The sequence below is a fragment of the Lonchura striata genome, chromosome 10 (assembly GCF_046129695.1).
Source record: "Lonchura striata isolate bLonStr1 chromosome 10, bLonStr1.mat, whole genome shotgun sequence".
Classification (NCBI taxonomy): domain Eukaryota; kingdom Metazoa; phylum Chordata; class Aves; order Passeriformes; family Estrildidae; genus Lonchura; species Lonchura striata.
The window spans coordinates 27,024,436-27,043,889 of record NC_134612.1 but is presented as its reverse complement, the minus strand read 5'-3'; the positions used below and the strand labels follow the sequence as shown (position 1 = coordinate 27,043,889).

The following is a 19,454-nucleotide window of genomic DNA, read 5'->3' as shown; positions in this document are numbered from 1 at the left end:
TACATGGATGTATGTATTAGGAAACAAGTTTATTTGGACAACCACCCACATCTTTCTGTAACTAAAATAGAGATTTAAATCCTTCCCTTCCCCTAAACAGTATTTGTTGACAAAAAGTCAAACCCAATCCCTCCCCAGATTACATTCTAACAGTATTACCAGAATACAAACTGTAATTAACCATGTCCCATTACTTCTGTATCACCAAGACTTACATATGCCCCCTCAGGGATAGTCACAGCAAAATTGTCCAGCTGGCACATTGGTTGTATTTATACTACAAATAGACAGTGTACAATTTAGTGCAGTAAATGCTCAAAACCTGAAATAGTACAGTGAAACACTGTCAACAATAAATTTATTTTCATATTACATATACTTTGAATACTGAAAAGTTCTGCCATAAGCCTGTTTAAAGCCAGAAACTTTTTTTAAAGGTAACTTTGAAAAATAGATTTTATTGTCATTGCACTTCATCGGATACATTATCTCCATAACAAAAATTAAAAGCTGACAGTGTAAAGAATCACTTTAAATTTAACCAAGATTTGTTTCATGACTGAGTAAAGATCTAACCTATGATTCTGGCAGCTGTTTCAGCCTGAAGTGCTACCCCACACAGTACCTTCCTGTTTCAGAGCTGCTGCTGGTTTACTATGGAAGTAACACAGAAACACAATTTATGATTGCTTTATCCTTTTAAGGTCTTTGCACCAAGACACTCAACCACCAGAAACACAAATAAAAAAGGAATTGAGCTTGCAGCTTCACAATTCTGATAAATGCCAGCTGTGATTTCACTAGAAAATTGCATTAGTTTTCCCCATACCAAAACAGCCTTTGGCTGACAACAATGCACGTGGCTGGGCAGGAATCAGCGCTAGCTCTCTCACAGAGCTGCGAGCCAACCTGCCCGGAATATCTTCTGTTACGACAAACGTACGCGTTCAATGGTGCAGAGTTGTTAGCCAATGTACAAACTGCACTCTCTAAACACAACCTGTGGATAGGCACTCCCACCTGGATCACACCAGCACCCAGGTACACAGGTGCTGTGGCTCATTCCAGCACCAATTGCTGTCAGCTCCTTATGCCAAATGAACAGTGATGGTGACGTGGCCTTGAAAGTTGGCCAGAAAATCTCTAATTCTTTACCAACATCAGTCATGGTACTAAAGGACAAAGCCTTAGGACCATCTATTTTTCTTTTAGGCTGACAACCCGAAGAAATTCTTAAAAGAAAGAGATTAAAACTAATTACAGTAATATTGGTCAGCCCTGCCCGGTCCCCTGTTTATTGAAAAGAAGTTTATGCTATCTGAACAGTTAGCAAAACTAGCAAGAATAAAAAAAATACCCAACTAATAACGCCTCAAAAGAATAAAAGAAACACAATGCCCATTCAGCAATTAAATTCTGTGCAGACACAACTCTGCTGTTATATCTCTTTTTCTATTAATAAAAAAAAACCCCAAAAACATTTTTAAAAAGCTACTTTTTACTATGTCATCAAGCGTCACAACTGTAGGTCTTTGCATAATATCTCTTTGTTCAAAATTTCAGTGTGTGTGCTTTTTATTTTCCATCCTGTGACACCACGTACACTTAGAAGTTCATCACAGACATGGTAATTTCCTTTACTGAGTGCTTCTCTTCTGTTTTTCATTGAACACCGGAGATTCATTTGCTATGTATCCCTGTCTGCAGTCATCCTTTCCAGCAAGGATCTACATTTATTACCTCATCATTCATCTTCCAAATCTACTCTGTATTCCCACCACTTCATCACTGACCTTTTCACCTACCTTCACCCAACCAGATGGAAAAAAAAGTCTTTAAGGGTCAATATTCTGATGCATCAGTAAGGTCTTGCTAAGTGTTATCAGACCTGGCAAACACACATTTACACTTAGTGCTACATCTCTTCTTCTCTTTACACAGCCTGGATTAAGCTTATAGAAAAGTTATAATGCCTTTCATAAAATGACCTATTCTTCAATACAAAATGCTTAAATCCATTAATTATAAATAAGATAATTTCAAAACATTTAAGAATATTCGGGACTTCATTTGCATTTCAGGGGAACTGCAGGCTTAATGTCTTGATGTCTTCTCAGTCCCAAACCTCTGATAAGGAAGTTTTGTAGGATATATAACAGATAAAAACACACAGCACATGCCTCATGTCCTGTGCACCAGTTATGGTAAGTGAAAGACATAAAAACTAAGCAGCTTTACCAGGTGAGTCCCAATGCTGCTTTAGCAGTGCCCTGAAAAAGTTCCTGGTTCTTTTTCATGTATAGAACTACATGTAGTTTTACATTGTCAGTTAAAAACATCACTGAAAACAGTATGAGGAAGATTTTTCTCCCTCTATGTATGACATTAACAAGTTGTGCCACATTTTCCAGAACTGATTTTAAAAGAATATTTTTGCACTTAAGATACTTGCCATAGATTTTATACATTAAAAAAATTGTTTGTTCATGTGTTAAGTTAAAAAACTGTAGTGCTTAATATAATAAACTAAAAAAAACTAAGAAGTTTTTAAAAATGCTTGTTTATAATACATTTCTTTGTTTCTAAAAGGCAACAGTCAGTACCAGCCTGGTTTATTTTGTAACAATATTGTAGTGTAAAAATGTTGCTAAATAATTCTGGTACTTTGAGACTAGAAGTAATTATTTTCTGAAAACTATACAGTAATTTACTGAAAAAAATAAACTGCTATAGTATTGTTTGTGCCTTCACAAATATATAATGGGAATTGTTATGCTTGATATGGATCATATTTGAACTGTATTCTATACAGAACAGTTAGTCACTAAGAACTAAAAAAGCTTTTTAAGGCTTAAGTAAGTTGATTTAAAAAAAGCTTCTGATACTATTGTCATAAACATAATAATAAAACTACTCTCATGCCCTGATGCTTTGCACTTTTTTTCAACCAAGTGACCTTTCCTGATTCACAAAGGGTCTCTGATGTCAATCAGTACCCAGGACATCAGTCAGGGATATGCAAAAACATCAGCCACTTTCTGTCCTAAAACTGAAGCATTTCTGCCTGGTTTGAAAACGTAAAAAAGTACACAGATGTGTAAAGTGGTGTGGGTTTTTTTTAAGAAATATATATCCATGTATGTATTTTTTTTATATATATATATATACACATATATATATATATATATAATGTATTTCATACTTAAATTAGTATCAATCAAATTCAGATAGATATTGAACTGACCATAAAGATGATGTAACAAAAGTCAATAAGGCAGTATGTTGTATCTCTTGAGGATATTCAGATATTCTATGCCTACCTCAAGAGGAAAAAGAAATCAGAATTGCACTGTAGGCCCAACAAGCATTGCTTGATTACAGCCAGGTAAGGAAGGGCTCATTTTTGTTAAGCACTGACTCCACGTCGTTGAGAATAGGGATCAAGTCTTCTGACTCTAGAGTCCCAAGATCAACGTTTGTCCCTGGAAGACAGTCGAGGAAATCAGGGAAACGTGTTTGTTGTGGATTTATGTTCATTGTTGTCTGTGCTATAGTTTCTCCTAGGAAAAGTAAAGAAGAACTTTTGAAGTACCAAAGTCTTATTGTGGGTAATTTAAAACAACAGAATTGACATAAAAATTTATTCCCCCTTTCTCACAGGCACTTGTGAGCACTCCTACTCAACACAAATGCTATCTCAAAACTGCATTTAGGTACAGAGTACATATTCTCCTAAGAATACATTTCACATCCTTGCTTTGATCTCAAAAGCACAAAAGATCCTTTCCAGCATTGCCCAAAGCATCCAGCTCTAGTCTTCCACTTGGGAAGCATGACAATTTCAAGTTTGTTTCCTGGTGTGCCCAGAAAGCAGCAAAGGACCCTCAGGTACATCTCCATCCTGATCCCTGTACCAGGGGTAATGCTGTCTGTAGGAAATAACTGAAAAAAGTGCTTTACAGCAATTTCGTTCTGTAATATTACTATTTCCCCCCCCCCCATAAATTAATAAGAACAAGCATGAAAACCTTTCATAGATAAATCTTTCATTCTCTGCATAATACTGAATTTCTAATGACTTGAAAAGGAAGTTTAGGTGAGGAAGTGCTGAGAATATCACTCTCTGAAAAAAACCCTTGATTTTCTAGTAAATTATTTCAGTATTTCAAACATCATGAGGACACTAACATAAAATAAATATCTATCAAAAAGTAAGCTAGCTAAATACATTCTGTTTGAAGGCAAATGCAACTTTGCCAATGTAAGAGACTTAAAAGCAAGACTGATTTCTCAGAGTTAGGAAATGTATTGATTTTTACATGTAACCCATAGCAAGCTTTTTAGTCCCCCTACCATAGACAATAGTATGAAAAAGAAATTAAGGCTTGCATTTTCCAGGTTTTATTTATTCTGTTTAATATCAGTCTGATGTGAAAGGGCAGAATCTGGATCTAAGTTAAAGCTGAGAACCTTCTGGGCACTAAACACCCTCTAGGCATTTTCTCCCACAGTGTTGGTCTGTTCTCTTGATTAGGAAAGTTGAAGATTATCATTCAGTTATGCAATTATAAAACATTACTAGTCATAATATATGAACTATACTTTAAGCTAAATCCAAGTATTCTACCTGTATCCATCTCATCTACGTTGCTGAGGAAATCTTCAGGTGTCGTTGGTATACTGTAGCATCCTAATCCCAAGCCACTGTCTGTACTCTGCTCCCTGGAGTGGTAAGGCCCACTACAAATTGAAACATGAGAAAGACTCAATAAAGAGGCTCTGATAGACACAGTTCCTGACCACAGTGTTAGAAGAGAACACAGGAGGTTACATATCAGAAATAGATACTGAGTCATTAAGCCTCATCCTGTAACTGTTGGCCACTGGTCAGCCAACATCATATTTGGGTCACATCAGCCCAAAAAACAATTAATTTAAGTAAGGTCGCTCTTAAATTTTGAAATACACACATGCATATATAACTCTTCAGCTGAAATCAGTTCTGACAGCCTAAAAAGATGAATGTATTTATACTTAGGTAACTTACCTATTCTACCTAGTCTTCTACATACACTAACAATAGAATTTAAACCACCTGTTACAATTTATTGCTTTTGTTAAGATTCCTCCTTGAAGCATAAACTGAAAGAATTCAGGGCAGCCACTCAGCCATACCCCCTGTTTACAATAAGTAAAAAAAGAAGATGGTATAGGGACTATTGTAGAGAGATAGCTGCAACAGTCTAGAGAAGGCAACAGAAGCAATTGCCTAATGAAGAAGAATGAACTTACCTGTTCAAGAAAGGATCAGATCCGTTATTTGTAATAGGCCTCATGTCCTGTGTCATAGCAGGGGTGTTCACAGCTGTCTGAACTGGGACCATGTTTTCTGAGTCCATAGGAAGTTGTCTGCAAAGAGCAGCTTCCTGAAAAGACAAATAAATACATGGGAAGGGTTATTCCAACAGCTCAGAAATACCGTATTCTTGTAACAAGTGAACACATAACATATACACTGAAGGAAAGTAATTCTGAGTGATGTCACTGATTAGTGTTTACACTGATATGAAGAAAACTATGATGCAGACAGACAGTGTCTTTCATGCCCACCTGCGCTGGCTTAAAGCACCACAGAATCTAGCTGCCAGTTCTACCATATCTGGAAGCCAGGCTGTAATTCAGCTACCACAAGGTACTTAGCATGTTACAAGAAAACCACTGGAACCAAGACTGTGATTCAATAATTTTTAGAATGAACAGTCTGCCTAATAATAAGTAATTGCTTAATGACCGGTCTCATGTCTGCTATCTGCAGGATGACGAACAACTAATCAGAGCCAAAGGAAACTTATTTTACAACTCTTCCTGAAAATAAATTCTTCCAGCATTATCTCTGTGAAACACACATGACATCTAGTGGTACAGAGTTCAGTATAGATGTTGTCTTGACTCCAATTGGATGTTCCAAACAAAAATCCTAAGACCTTAAAATAATAAATCTCTGTCTATTTTTATCCTAATTAACTCAACCTACGTTTTTTTTTAAAGAAACAAGCAAAGTAAATATTTCATTTAAATCCCAGTAGAAAACTTCTCTCCACTGATTCAATCATTCAGTCTCCCCAGTACAGAAAGGACTAACAGGTTTTCAAGGCTAGAACATGATGTTTTACTATGTTTTCAATTATTTGTTTCATTGAGGAGGAAGGTCTGGTCTCTTTGTGAATAATGTTACACATGTTGGTGCCCATAAAAACAATGCTTCCTTTATAACAAAATTATCAATATATTCATTGATAAATTATAATTTACATTAGATGGTATCTGTATTTAGCAAGTGTTAAGAACAAACATTCTTGAGATTCTTAGTAGCTTATGTATAATAGATTTATGATTAAATTAGTCAAGTAACAATTTTAATGGTGATATTTCTACTTCAAATTTAATTAACTGGAATCTGAAAATGTACAAACCTTAGAGAAGGGGAAGGTGTCTACATGCAAATATATTTTTAAGCTGTCTACATGCAGATATTTTCAGTACTTTGTTTTTAAATATAAGAATGAGATTTAGACAGGCCTTCCAAAGCAAAAGATCTGTAAGCTGAAAAGCCTGCAGCACCATGAAATAAAACTCCCTCTATCAGTTACATTATCTACTTTCCTATCTCTTCTTTGTTGCAAAAACCACCATATTTATTATAGAGTTATTTGATTGACTCTCCCTTGGGGAATGGCTCACTTCCCATTATTTATTTCAACATATTGCCTGTTGCTTGCAGTATTAACTCCATGTGAACTTTTAAAATGTGGAACAACAGACTCTTGCACACTGGATTCAGATTTGGCTGGGGAAGCAGAGTACTGGCTCCACCATACCTGACATATGTTCTTCTGCTGTAGGTCATTAGTTCAGAAGTCACATTGCAATTTTAGTACTGCTACAGATGTCATATTCCTTTGCTCCTTTGACATTATTACAGCAATGGTAATGGAGAAAAGGATCAACTACACAATACCCAAAGCTTTATGATACCCTATTACATCTTGTTCTCCATTCTAAGCATGACTACAAGGTTTTTAAAAAGAATATTTGTAAATCTCCTTCCTTAGGATGAAAGTCTGGCAAAAAATGGCAGAGATGTCTCACAGCCCTGTGAGCAGCAATATCAGTCTCAGCCACATCAGTGAGCTCTCAGTCTTTGAGAGTAGGAAGGTGCCTCTACTTTGGCTGGCAGAGACCATCTCTGGCATTCAGCTAAGAAAGGGCCAAATGCCTTTAATGATCTGATTGGCACTATGACACACATAAACCCAAAGAAGACTTTCAAAATAAGTAACAAAATAAAACAAATTAAAAAACCCCATAGTATTCTGACATCACAAAGTCATGTAAAAATCTTCATGTGTCAAAAATGTCAAAACACTTTAAAGCTTCACAGCATTACAGTGAGATGAATGATTCATTGCCTCAGAATACAGTTCTGATGTAAACCCTTTTTTAGCAGTATGCCAGACAAGCACAGAAATTTCTTGTCACATTTCCTGGAACTCTTCTCAGCAGAACTGACCTGAGGTCCACCCTTAGTTGCCAAACTCTCATTTCCAGCTGGGGGAGATGAGAGAGAGAATTTTTATAGTGCATTTACGTTGCTGGTAGATGCAATTCCTCTTCTGCCGGTCCTCATACTTAGGGTGGAAAGCAAGAGACGTAGACATTGCCTGTGCCACCAGTAAAGCACACCCTCGGCCAGTCTGTGCTGTGGAAGGAGCACAGTGGGGCATTTTTCTCTTCAGGTTGTAGCAGGCCAGTAAAGGCCTATTCTGCGAGGACAAAACAGTGATAAATGTTCCTCTGCATGCTCCTCCACCTCTTCTTCAGCCTCTTCTAAGCCTCTGTAACCTGTGGACAACTTATGCAATAGCAGCCCTGGACCAGAAAGAAGCCTCTGAGAAGTGTTGCCTTTTTGGGACTATTTGTACCCTTCAAATGTATGCACACAGTGCATAACAACCCTGGTTCACACACAGGAGTGCTGGGGCACCTTTTCTGCAGGACTGTTCAGAGATTTCTGACTGACATTACCTCTACCAACTTCCATTTCCAATAAGCTTTTAAGTAGCAAGCAGATGCTCTCTTCTCCTTTGGAAATCTTGCAAAACCAAATTAGCATAAAAGAACATTAACTCCTTATAGAATGATAAAACTGAGTACAGAAACCTTTAAATAGATGCTATCATGCTGGTTTTCTGAAATGCTGCCCTTCTGGCATGTACTCAGTCTAGAGTTCTAGGGTTTTATCAACTACATGAAGAGGAGGAAAAAGAAGGAAAGAAATTCCCCAACCCAAGAGCTTCCAGAGCTATGACCTCTTCCTGGCTGGGCATGCTGCTCCACCCCAGCAGCTGCTGCCAGGAATGGCTGTGGGAAGCCAGCAGCTGCTACTGGGCTGAAAGGCTTGTGACCCTCCAAAGAATGCTCCCCCTCTCACTCAAATGCTCTGCACCTCCTCACAGCTGCTACAGCAGCATACACCCTTACTCAGCATTTTCCCCTTAGATAGGTTACACTAGAAAAGCAAAAACAGCAAGGGAGGGTCAGGACAGCAGTAACTGTACTTGGACACTGATGACCCAAGAGGATAATTGCACCCTCAGCTGCCAGGGTTCAGGATTCTGAGGTTACTGGAAGGAAGTTCCAACATTCTGTTAGGAAGAAGATTTTGCATCTTGCTTTCCTCCCTAAGAGTTACACCAGTTGTAAAAACTTCAGTAATGTGAAGTGATGCTGTACTGCTTCATGCAATGCAGAGCTTCCAAAAACACTACAAGGGCAGGGTGGTACTGGGCACAGTAAGTGGAAGTCTTGACAGAGTATGGCACAGCTGCAGTGTGTGAATGTATTGGTTTCAAAGGCAGCAAAGCAGCAAAAAACCCTCCCTTGTGTTAATGGTACAACTGTTTTGAAGCCTAATTTGCTTGATTTGAATCAAGAATAGAGCCAAAGAGTAAAAATAGCTAAACATGTTGCTGGCATGATGACAATCATGACTAAGCGCGTACTAAATACTTTCACTCTCCTCTCACATCCATCTCTGTCATGAGCTCCTGATGGGAAAAGAGAAGCCACACAAAAGACTTGAGACCATTGTCCATGTCAGAGACCACCACCTTAACCTTGTGGAAGTTTTTAAAGGTATTTAGAACTGGTAACTGCAGCATCTGCAAGGCCACAGTAATGGTATGTTTCTTGATAAAGTGGACTTCTTTCATGCTGTTTCTGAGAGAAACAGATTATCTTTTTTTTCCACTAAGGAATCTGATTAATACCCCATACAAACACAACACCACTTCAATTCAAGTCCACTGGTGGACTTGTCTGTAACAAATGAAATACAATTTTTAAAACTTTGTTTTCTTAAGGGAGCATAAAGGAAATCACATATCTATTTTGTACAGTATGAGTCATTATATAGAGCTGAAATGTAAGAAATAGAACAATAAGCAAAACATCCATAAATAACCAACTCTGAAAAGGCTTCAGATCAGAGGTATTAATGTAACATGTGAATATGATTTTATTTTAACTAAAAGGCAAATGGTGAAAATTAAGAGAGTACAGACTGTAGTCAAGAACAATTCCATGTGTTCTTCCTTTATCTTCAGTGAAGTATGAACATGGTCTCCTATGCAAACCAAGTTAAACTGCACCTGAATCAGTGTTAGATACCCTAGTTGCTTACAGACAGTCACAGAACAGAATTTGGCCCTTACATGACTATTAAGGAGGACTGGTAAGAAAGATGGCAGGTCTGTAACTTCTGACTGATGGCAATCCTATGTTCTGTTCAGTGCTAGTTTTGAGGAAAAAAAATGAAATTATCTGTTTACATTAGCTTTTTGGTTACCCTTCTGTAAACCCATAGTTAGTCTTGACATAAAGTAACAGAGCTACTAAGTGTACTTGTTAAAAATTTGGGTGCATTGAGCTAAAAACTCTTGAACAAACGAAAGTATCTTTGGTGTTACCTGTCGCAGTAACTCCTCCTGACGCATCCGAATTCGCTCCCTCTCCATCTGGATTCTCTGGAGCCTCAGCTTCTGCTGCTGCTGCTGCTGCTGCGTGGTCAGAGCGCTGGGCAGGGTCAGCAGCGCCGGGGGCTGCGGGGGGCGGCTCTGCTGCAGCAGGGCTGTGCTGGGGGGCAGCTGCGGCTGGGCATTCATCACTGCGGGAAAGACAGAGCTCATGGAGCTTGGGCAGAGCTGGATTTTCAGATTACACAGGGCACAGGACACATGCTGCTCACTCACAGGAATGCATTATTAGAATTACTGTATTTCAAGTGATTGAGAGAAACTACTCCATCTGGCAAGATCTGCATTAGCAATTGCTTAATAAATGATTTTTAATGTTCTGATTGTATCAAACAGGAATACTTACAATACAACAAGTATTTCTATTTACCCTGGTATGTTCAAATATTTACCTAATTAACTAGTAGAAAACATTTTTTAAAATTGAAAATTCCTAAATATGTGCGCCTATAATAGATAATCAGCTAGTAAAAATATTTCAACTTAACATTTTCTTTATTGACAGATTTAAATCAATTATTATTATTACCAGAAGTAATTTCCAATTAACAACTGAATTTTCTTCTGTTAGGATATGACCCATCAGTCCTCCACCTTTGGTAGGAAATTCTCAAGGTTGCCAGGGGAAGAACATCGTAGATGGCAGGGTTAGAAACAGGACCTTTAATAAGCAAACCTGAGTTATACCCAGGCAAACCCCTTCACTTGCTGACAGAAGGCTGTTGCTGAGGAAGTTAATGCTGCCTAGATTGTTAATGTTTCTTAAATCAGCATAATCCTTTCTGTTTAAATTCAGAAACTATAAATCAGAGCAGAATTCTCTGTGAGATAGACATTTTTATTCATAGAACTGCTATGAAAGAAACTGTATGTCTGAGTAGCTCTCCGTGTGTCACTCTGGTGCCAACATGTCACAAAGCTAATAGAATGCCCTGTCATCTCAGACAGGAGGTATCTTACCAAGATAAATTAGCATAAAAGAACATTATAACTTACCAAGACAAATTTCTTCTGTTTATGGTGCTAAGAATAGCGTCCAGCATTGAAATCCTTCAGACAAGCCAGGAGTGAAACATAGTGAATTTTCGACATTTTAACTCTATGGTTTGTTCAGGACCCACGTTAGATTTATTACTGAGGCAGATCAGGCCCAGCTGCATGGACCAGGTGAGAATTAATCCTGGGCTATCTCCAGGGCCAGTCTGGATCTAAGGGCAACTTTACTACCTGTAGGTGGTGCAAAGCCCACTCTAATAAATCCTTCTGGACCTTGTGAAAAGCATCCAGGCAGATCTAAACCATCTTTGCAACTTGCTTCCAGAAGCAGGTGTTCTGGAGAGTACTGCAGATTGATGCCAGTGTGCCATCCCATGGGAAGTTTAGACTGGATATTAGGAACAATTTCTTTGCCAAAAGGTTTGTCCAGCTCTGGCACAGGCTGATCAGGACAGTGATTCCTCCTTGAGGAAATTAAAAGCTGTGTGGTTGTAGCACTTGAGGATTTGGGTCAGTGGTGGCCTTGGTAGTGCTGGGTTAATGGTTAGACTCACTCCTCTGAGCTTTTCCAACCCAAATGATTTGATGATTCTAATTCTGTCAGATCTGGGCTAGATCTTAATACAATTTCATATGCAACACTATAGGTAATGTCAGGTAGATTTTGTCCTGAAACACTACCTATTTGGGCAAGCCCCAGCACCCAGGCAGAACACTAGCCTCTTCAAAAGAAGTGTGGAAAAGTGTGATGATACAGTTATTACAGGACTAAGACTTTTTACTGCTTTACCAATTTTTACTGTGTCAATTTTTCAAACAACTAGAAAAAAAATTGAATAAACTAAGTTGCTCTTCTTAATGGTAGAGTTACAATGATATGTATAGGGAAAATGGAAAAATATTGTATCTGCAATACTTTTAAGCATGCTTGATAGATCTGATGCTATCTAGACTTCAGTGAATCTTTAAATGCACTGGTAGAATAAAAAGAATCCCAACAATGGACAAATTACCCTTGTGGTATATACTTGAGCTTAGTTTGTGAAAAATATTTTACCTAAGTAAATATTTTACCTAAGTGCTTTTCCTGAGGCTGCTCAACTGAACCAGAACTGAACCAAGGCAGTAAAAGTGGGTAGGTATACAGCTGGTAACTTCTTGTCACTATGGTCCGAACAAGCCCAATTAAAGTCTTGTGTCAGCCCCAGTGAGCAAACAGTGACATCCCACAAAAGTCTGTTCCTCGTGATATAATCATATGGCACATCTGTTGTGCTATTTATGAGGTTTTAGTAATGCATGCTTTAATTTATGTTTCAGCTCTGAATTTGTATTTGAATGTTATGAGGAACACAATGGCATTTGGATTAAAAAAGAAAAACCTGCAGTTCACATTCCAGCTAGACTGCCCAACACAGACCCTACTCTGACACCATCAGACACACCAGGGACCCTTGACAGCTCATCTCAGCCAGAGCTCTGCAGAGCCTTGGGATCATTGGGCTGGTTTTGAGAAGTCAAAAAGTTACTAAAAGAAAAAACAATTGGTCTTCAGTAAGCTTCAATTCACTAGGCAGGGTCTGGGACTCCAGTGTAACATTTCTAAAGTTCTGCAAAGAAAAAAAATATTCAAAAGCTCAAATCTACCACTCTGTGGTAAAGGAGACTTGCTCTAACATAAGAGGAGAAAAGTATCATCATTACAGCAGACAGACTCAGGGTGGCCTTAAATTCACTTATCTTGGGGAAAACTTAATTTATTTTGCAAAATGAAGTAATGCTTTCAGTAAACAGCCATTATGCAATTGAATGAAAACAATTAAAAACATGGAGCTAAGTTCTAAACCTGAACTATGTGACCACACTTCCATTGCAGCCCATGAAATTGCAACTATTTAGTTTACATCATTAGATCTATGTGGTTTTATTTTTCCAGTTAGAAAAAAAATAAAATAATTCTTTTATTGCTTTTGTTTGCCTTTAAATTAATAATGATATCCTAGTGAATTAGGCTTTCTGACATTGTAGGAAACCTTTCTGTTTATGACTTTGCTCGCTATATACTAGGCAAGGATCATTTTGTGGACAAGAGACACTGCAAGTTGCAGAAGCCAAAACATGCAAGTGTCAATCATTTTTGACATATGCATTGAACTGATTGCACCTACTTTTATTATTTGTCAGAAGTGTCTGGATGCAACTGTGGGTCTTTCTGCTCTGTTTATAGGCAGCCCAGAACCAAATTCAGATGAACTAGCCAAAGCCAGGTCTCATGCAACACAGTCTGATGAAAAAAAAAAGTCTACAAAGGTTAAAAAAAAACCAAAAACTGAAAAACCAGCCATACTACAGTTCTGACTTAGTCACGACACTGTAAAGAAAAAAAGACTGGGCTCCCCTCCTTTTCTCACTCCACTTCAGCCAACAAAGAAATGCTTGTTTCATTTATTTCCCAGAAAGAAGCATTAGCCTTCTAACAAGGTCAGCAAAAAATGCTGCTTTTCAGTTCGGGTGCATTTTGTTCCAAAAATCTGTAAAGTATTAAAGCAAAAAGTTGCACTATTCCAGTGCACAGAGACTCCTTTATTCAGATTTCGGAGCTGAAAATAGCTATATAGAAATTTCTCAAGTTTCAACTGTTAAGGTCTGTGATGCCCACATTTAATTAATCTTTCCCATCTTCAGTGATTTAAGACTAAAAAAACCAATACAAACAACCTGCAGGTGCAACATCAAAGCTATGATTTAGCAGGAAGTAATTTAAAAGATTGGAGATTTACTCTGCAAGCACTTCTAAGAGTAAATCAGTAACAAAAAGTGATGATGGGAGCTACTTCAGTGGACAGATAGCTTTAATACTAATGATTAATTTCTGATGACCGTTAGATTTAAAATATTTAATAAATTATTTTTACTTTTGCTTCATGCAATCTTCAGCTTTTACATTTCATCATCTTTGAAACTGTGGAAATGACCCTCTACTCTTGCACTGGTACATGTTAGGACTACTAACCTTGAGGGGAAATGCTTACACCAACAGGAACTTCTTTGTTTCAAAATTAAAAATTACTAGAATTTGAAAAAATGCCAACATCTCTCTTGAATACATCAAACTTTAGCATTTCAGATTTACTAGTTGGTCAGTTGCTCGTTTAAAGGCATATGTCCTTTGATTTAATTTATCTGATACTGAAGTTAATTCCTATTAGACTCTGTACCTATTAACCACTGTCCTTAAATATAAATAAATTACTCCATTTGAAATCTGTGTGATAAATTACTTGTTAGAGGCTTTAATTGCAAACTACCAAAATCCCCTCATTCTTTTGAGAGCTGCATCACAAAACACTCATTCCCACAGATGAATGTGCAAGTCCTCTATATTGCTTTCAGGACTCAGAAAGCAGTTATCAGAAACAGGTGCCAAGATTATTCACGCTGACCACAAATGAATTGTGTTTGCTTCTTTCAGGATATCCAGTAATTAAAAATGATCTGGAACAGGAAGCCTTTCCACCACGCAGGTGATATGAGGGCATAGACTAGAGAGGGAAAAACATGTTCCTCTCAGTGTCACACATTTCTAGCCAAGTCAAGCCAAGACTTGAGGAATCCTGGACATTAGTGAACACTCTTCATGGACATCAGTGAACACTAAAATACATATCATCTGGTTTTGAACACTTTGAGAGTTTCTGTGTTCTTATCTCCAGAGACTGCTTTGACATAGTTACCAAAACTGCCTTTTATCATCCTTAAACAATAGTAGCTACACCTCTTTTATCATGGCAGGATATGGAAACTTTGGTTCACATGTTTATTGTTCCTAGACAGGATTTTGGCTCTGGCTTTTTGATTGGATTTCCTGGCTAGTTAAAAAAAATGAGAGCAGAGGTAAAGTGCTATAACTCCCAGTTGTCCAGACCCATTTGCAATACCATTACCAATACAGCTGAAAGCTAAACTTAGATTCATGGATGATTTTCTATTAAACAACAAGTGTCAGAGGCTCTTCACAATAAAAAATTCTAATCTGTAATATCCAATGTCCTACATCTTAGGGAACCAGTAGATTAATAGTGAAAGCCATCCTGCTTGTATCACTTGGGTCATGCCTGCTTGTGGGTCTTGACAGAGTACCTTCTGAAGTAAGGTTCTCTTCTTCAGAAGGGAAAACCAAAAATTAAATAGTTCTTCACCTGGAGTTTGACACAAGAAGTAAGCATGGTTGAATTCTCAGGATCAATGCATACAGGGACCCTAAACAAATTAACATCAGGCTTTCCACTGCTTCCTGTCCGAACTGGTTGATTTCTAATATGAAGATAAATATTACCAGATTCTGCCAGAGATGAGCCATGTTATTTTTCTGATAGTTAGTATTTACATAAAATCTGATCAGGTGAAAGTGGAGATATCAAGAACAAACTAAAATACATGTGGCACCCTTCTCCCTCTGCCAGAAATTCTTCTCCATTCTTAAGTGTTTGTGTGTGTGTGGGGGTGTGGGACATGTTCTGACACTGCTCTACTCAGTGCTGATGATAGAACATCCATTTCCTTCGTGGTGCCAGCCCCTTTCCTGATGAACACATGAGAACTGCACCAGGACCTTCTTCTCTGTCACAAAGGATTTCTACACTTGTGTAAAGAAAGTCCCGAGCTTTTGCTCTGGTGCCACCACTGATCCTGCTTTCAGCAGAGGCTAGGTAAGAGCCCTTGCAAGGCCCCTTCCCACCTAAACTATTCTGTGATGGACACAACCATAACTTGTGCAAGGCCTCAGCCGTATATGGAAATCATCCAGGAAAGACGTCCTTACCTCAGAACAGGCATCTGAACCTTTGTGAGCTCACAACATCAATGCTGTTCTCCCAGCAACTGTGTTCCCATTTAGTACACCTGAATGAGTCCACTAATGAGGTTCTTATCAAACCTCCTTGAGGATGTGACTAGCAGACAGCTGATAAACCAGTATCACAGAGAAAAAGTAATACAATCTGCTCCAGATATAGATAGACTACAGGAACACTGAAAATCTCAGGAACTGTAACAATATTTTTTATTTTTTTCCCTGCAAACATGCATATTAATGGCAGAAGCTAAGAGAATATATATTTATAAGTTACTTTGTCAGTGTACAGAATTAAAAGTGATCCAGGTACATTTTCTGAAGGCAGCCTTATCTGGGCCAACAGATACTATATATTAATCATCGTTGCAGAACAGCCCCAGTCAGCAGGGACCTTGAAAGACCATCTTGTAAAAGCTTACATGGAAAATAAGATATTGCAAGGGAGAAAACAGAGAGGGTAATAGAAGATGGCTCAGCTCTAAGCAGAAGATTCACATGAACACAGCTTGCTCCTGAGCTCCAGACCTTGTCACTCCCTCCCTGACAGCCAGGTCATAAGTAACTACAGCATTTAAAACCATTTCTGCCCATCAGTCCCATCCCTGTGCACAGTCTGATGAATCACACAAGTTCCCTTTTACCAGAAGGGGTAAAACCAGATACACCTTTCTGTAATTGCTGCTGCTGGAGTGTCCACCGTGAAGAAAGGCAAGGGGACAGTAGCAAGCACCAGGGACACCCCACCTGGCTGGGCTTTGGCAGCATGAGTTAGACCAAACACCAATTTTAACCACAGCTAGATAAATTGAAAGCCCCTATCCACACCCAAACAAACTCAGGGACTTTTCACATAGTGGCAGTGTCCAAAACTCACAAACCAGCAAACTCTGGGCACTGCTTAACACACATTTCTGTCACTCACATGGCACATAGAGTAACTGCACCTCGCAGCCTGCAACTGCTGTTTGCTCCAAATCCCACATCCAGCTGTGCCACAGGGTGGGCAAGAATTCTTCTCAGTTTTTTTGCAGATAGTATGTTCTTTTTGTATGAGCTTTTTAAGGAGTTCACATATAAATTCAAGCTAAATTATACAGAAAACATAAATGCTAATAGAGGGGTTCATTATTTTATGGCAAAGTAAATTGCAAATTGTTAAATTTGGAAAATATTTAAATGAAGACCAGATTGCGTATGCCCACTGGATGAAGAGTAAAATCACAAAAGAAATCTGTTTAGAACACTTTGAAGGGAGAAGGATGGAAATAACAATGGCTTTGAGTGTTGCTTAATGTAGAATAGAGAAAGACTACAAAACAAAGTAGCATTTAATTTAAGAAATCTTGCAAAAAAACTCCTGTAAGGACCTAATTTTTCCTCTAAATCTTGCTACATGTAGTCCAAAATCATCCTCCACAATATGTTTACAGCAGGGAATGCCATGAAGGCAGAAGGGCATATGCAGCCCAGGCTGAGGCAGCAGCGTGACCCTCAGCACTGCGGCTGCTCTTGCCTTCCTCGGGGCACAGGATCCCTCTCCTTCTACAGGGACCTCGGCCTGACAACTGGGACTGAGTAAACCTCCTTCCACAAATGGCCCTTGATTCTACTGCATTCATTGATTGGCACGAGATAGGTAATACCTCATCCATCAGCAGGAAAATACTCTTTTAAAATGGGTGCAAAATTAGGATCTCTGCAGAATCAGCATCACGGAAAATGAAGTTTCTGAAGATGCAAGAAATACACTGTTTCTGCTTGTTTTCAGTCTGAGGCTGATCACTTTCCCTTTGCTTCCAACAACAAAACATACACAAACATTCCTATTAATGCTGTGCTTTCCTTAGTATATACATCTACAAATCATCTTAGAAGAACAACAATGGTAAAATGTTAAGAAAAAACAAATTGAACAAGTCTAAATATATGCTAACCTGCAAGAACATGTTTTCAATCTATGTGACAAATTTTCCTTTTCCTTCGTGAAATGTCACTGAATATAGTTGTGGTGTATAAATGAGTACAGAAACTTGCCTAGCATGTATTACTTTCCTGTAAATTCAACAAGATACAGCAAAGGGAAAAACACCCAGTGGCTTTGTTCTGTAACATTTAAAAGGCAGTGCTTTTAATGTTAGTGTGAAAACTAACTAATGAAGTGTTCACCTCTAGGCATCATAAAACCATAGTAAGAGAAAAGCTAGAAAAATACAGCAGATTTTTTTAAACTATGACTACTAACTTCAACCAGCTTTCACTACATGCTTTTGTATGCCTCTAACACAGGCATACTATGATTTGGTATCACTTGGTCACACTCTGTGCTTTGATAAAATGTTTAGAAGTGCCTTTGTACAATTCCCAGCAAATATTGCTGAAAGTTTATAAACCAAAGCAACAAGCTGTACAAAACAAACCATATTTTCCTCCTCTTCATAAGTACAAGGAAAACACATGTGCTAGTAATTGGAAGTGCAGACCAGTGTGCAGACCTGAAATACTTAAATCCTTTTAAGTGGCACATCTTCAAAAGAAAAACTTCTTTTAGTTCCTAGTGTACAAAACAAAAAAAAACCAACAAAAAAAAAAAAAAAAAAAAAAAAAAAAAAAAAAGCTAAGGCAAAAGACAGATGCACAGCCTCATTTGCTGCAGGGTCACAAAATTAGGGCCATAAGAGCAGTATGGATGCAGCTCCCACTGTTCCTGTCATGTTTGCGAGCCATGGGCTCCTTCCCCTCTCCAGCCGACGGAGCAGAGCCAGGAACATGGGGCTGAGCAGCTGCACTGCCAGCACAGGGGAGCACAAAGGCTCTTCCTTTTGGCCACGGCATTTTAAAAATAGAGACATTCTACTTTAGCACTGAAAACGACAGTCACATATATTTTAAACTGCCATGTGAAGTGTTCAGAGGCTGCAGTGTTCTGTGTGGATTACTGCAATCTTTCTGTGTAATTACTCTATGTGTATATACATGCATATACACACAGTTTATAGATTAAATCTTACAAGATATATGTTTTAATAAAATAGTGTCACATTCAGTGTGCCTTTGAAAGCCATCAAAATAAGATAAAGCTCACCAAGACATATTGGTGGAATGTTTTTCTGGATTAAATAAATACGGATACTGTGCAGATTTTTACATACTATTTCTAGTGGGAAATTCAATCACATATCTGAACCACTATGCCAAGAACTGGATATAAATCTACACAAAAAGTAGAACCTCATATTATATATATATATATATATATATATATATATATATATATATGAAGGATACTGAATGAAATACAGACTGTATTTAATAGGAGAAATTTTGAAGTCTGTGGAAATACCCTTACTAGGCACATGAAATACCTTCAAGAACAGACTTTTCATTAGGTATAAACTTTTCTTTCTAATCCTTTGAATCTCAAGAAAGACCCTCCTCTAAAATTCAGTATACATGGTTTTTAGTCCAAGATTTGGCTTTCATTCACTTCCACTAATAAACTGAGGGGAAAA

The 19,454-nt window shown here is 38.1% G+C and overlaps 1 protein-coding gene across 2 annotated transcripts in view; it reads right to left on the bottom strand.

Moving 5' to 3' along the window:
* Positions 1-19,454, bottom strand: part of WWTR1 (WW domain containing transcription regulator 1) — a 43,499-nt gene continuing 24,045 nt past the window's right edge. The window contains exons 3-6 of one of the 2 annotated variants that reach the window (XM_021544926.2): positions 10,029-10,225; positions 5,293-5,426; positions 4,628-4,740; positions 1-3,560 (exon numbers count right to left, since the gene is read on the bottom strand). In XM_021544926.2, the coding sequence (XP_021400601.1) occupies positions 3,376-3,560; positions 4,628-4,740; positions 5,293-5,426; positions 10,029-10,225 (629 nt within the window). In that variant the 3' untranslated portion in view covers positions 1-3,375. The remainder of the gene's footprint in view (positions 3,561-4,627; positions 4,741-5,292; positions 5,427-10,028; positions 10,226-19,454) is intronic. The other variant, XM_077785778.1, reaches the window with a different exon arrangement.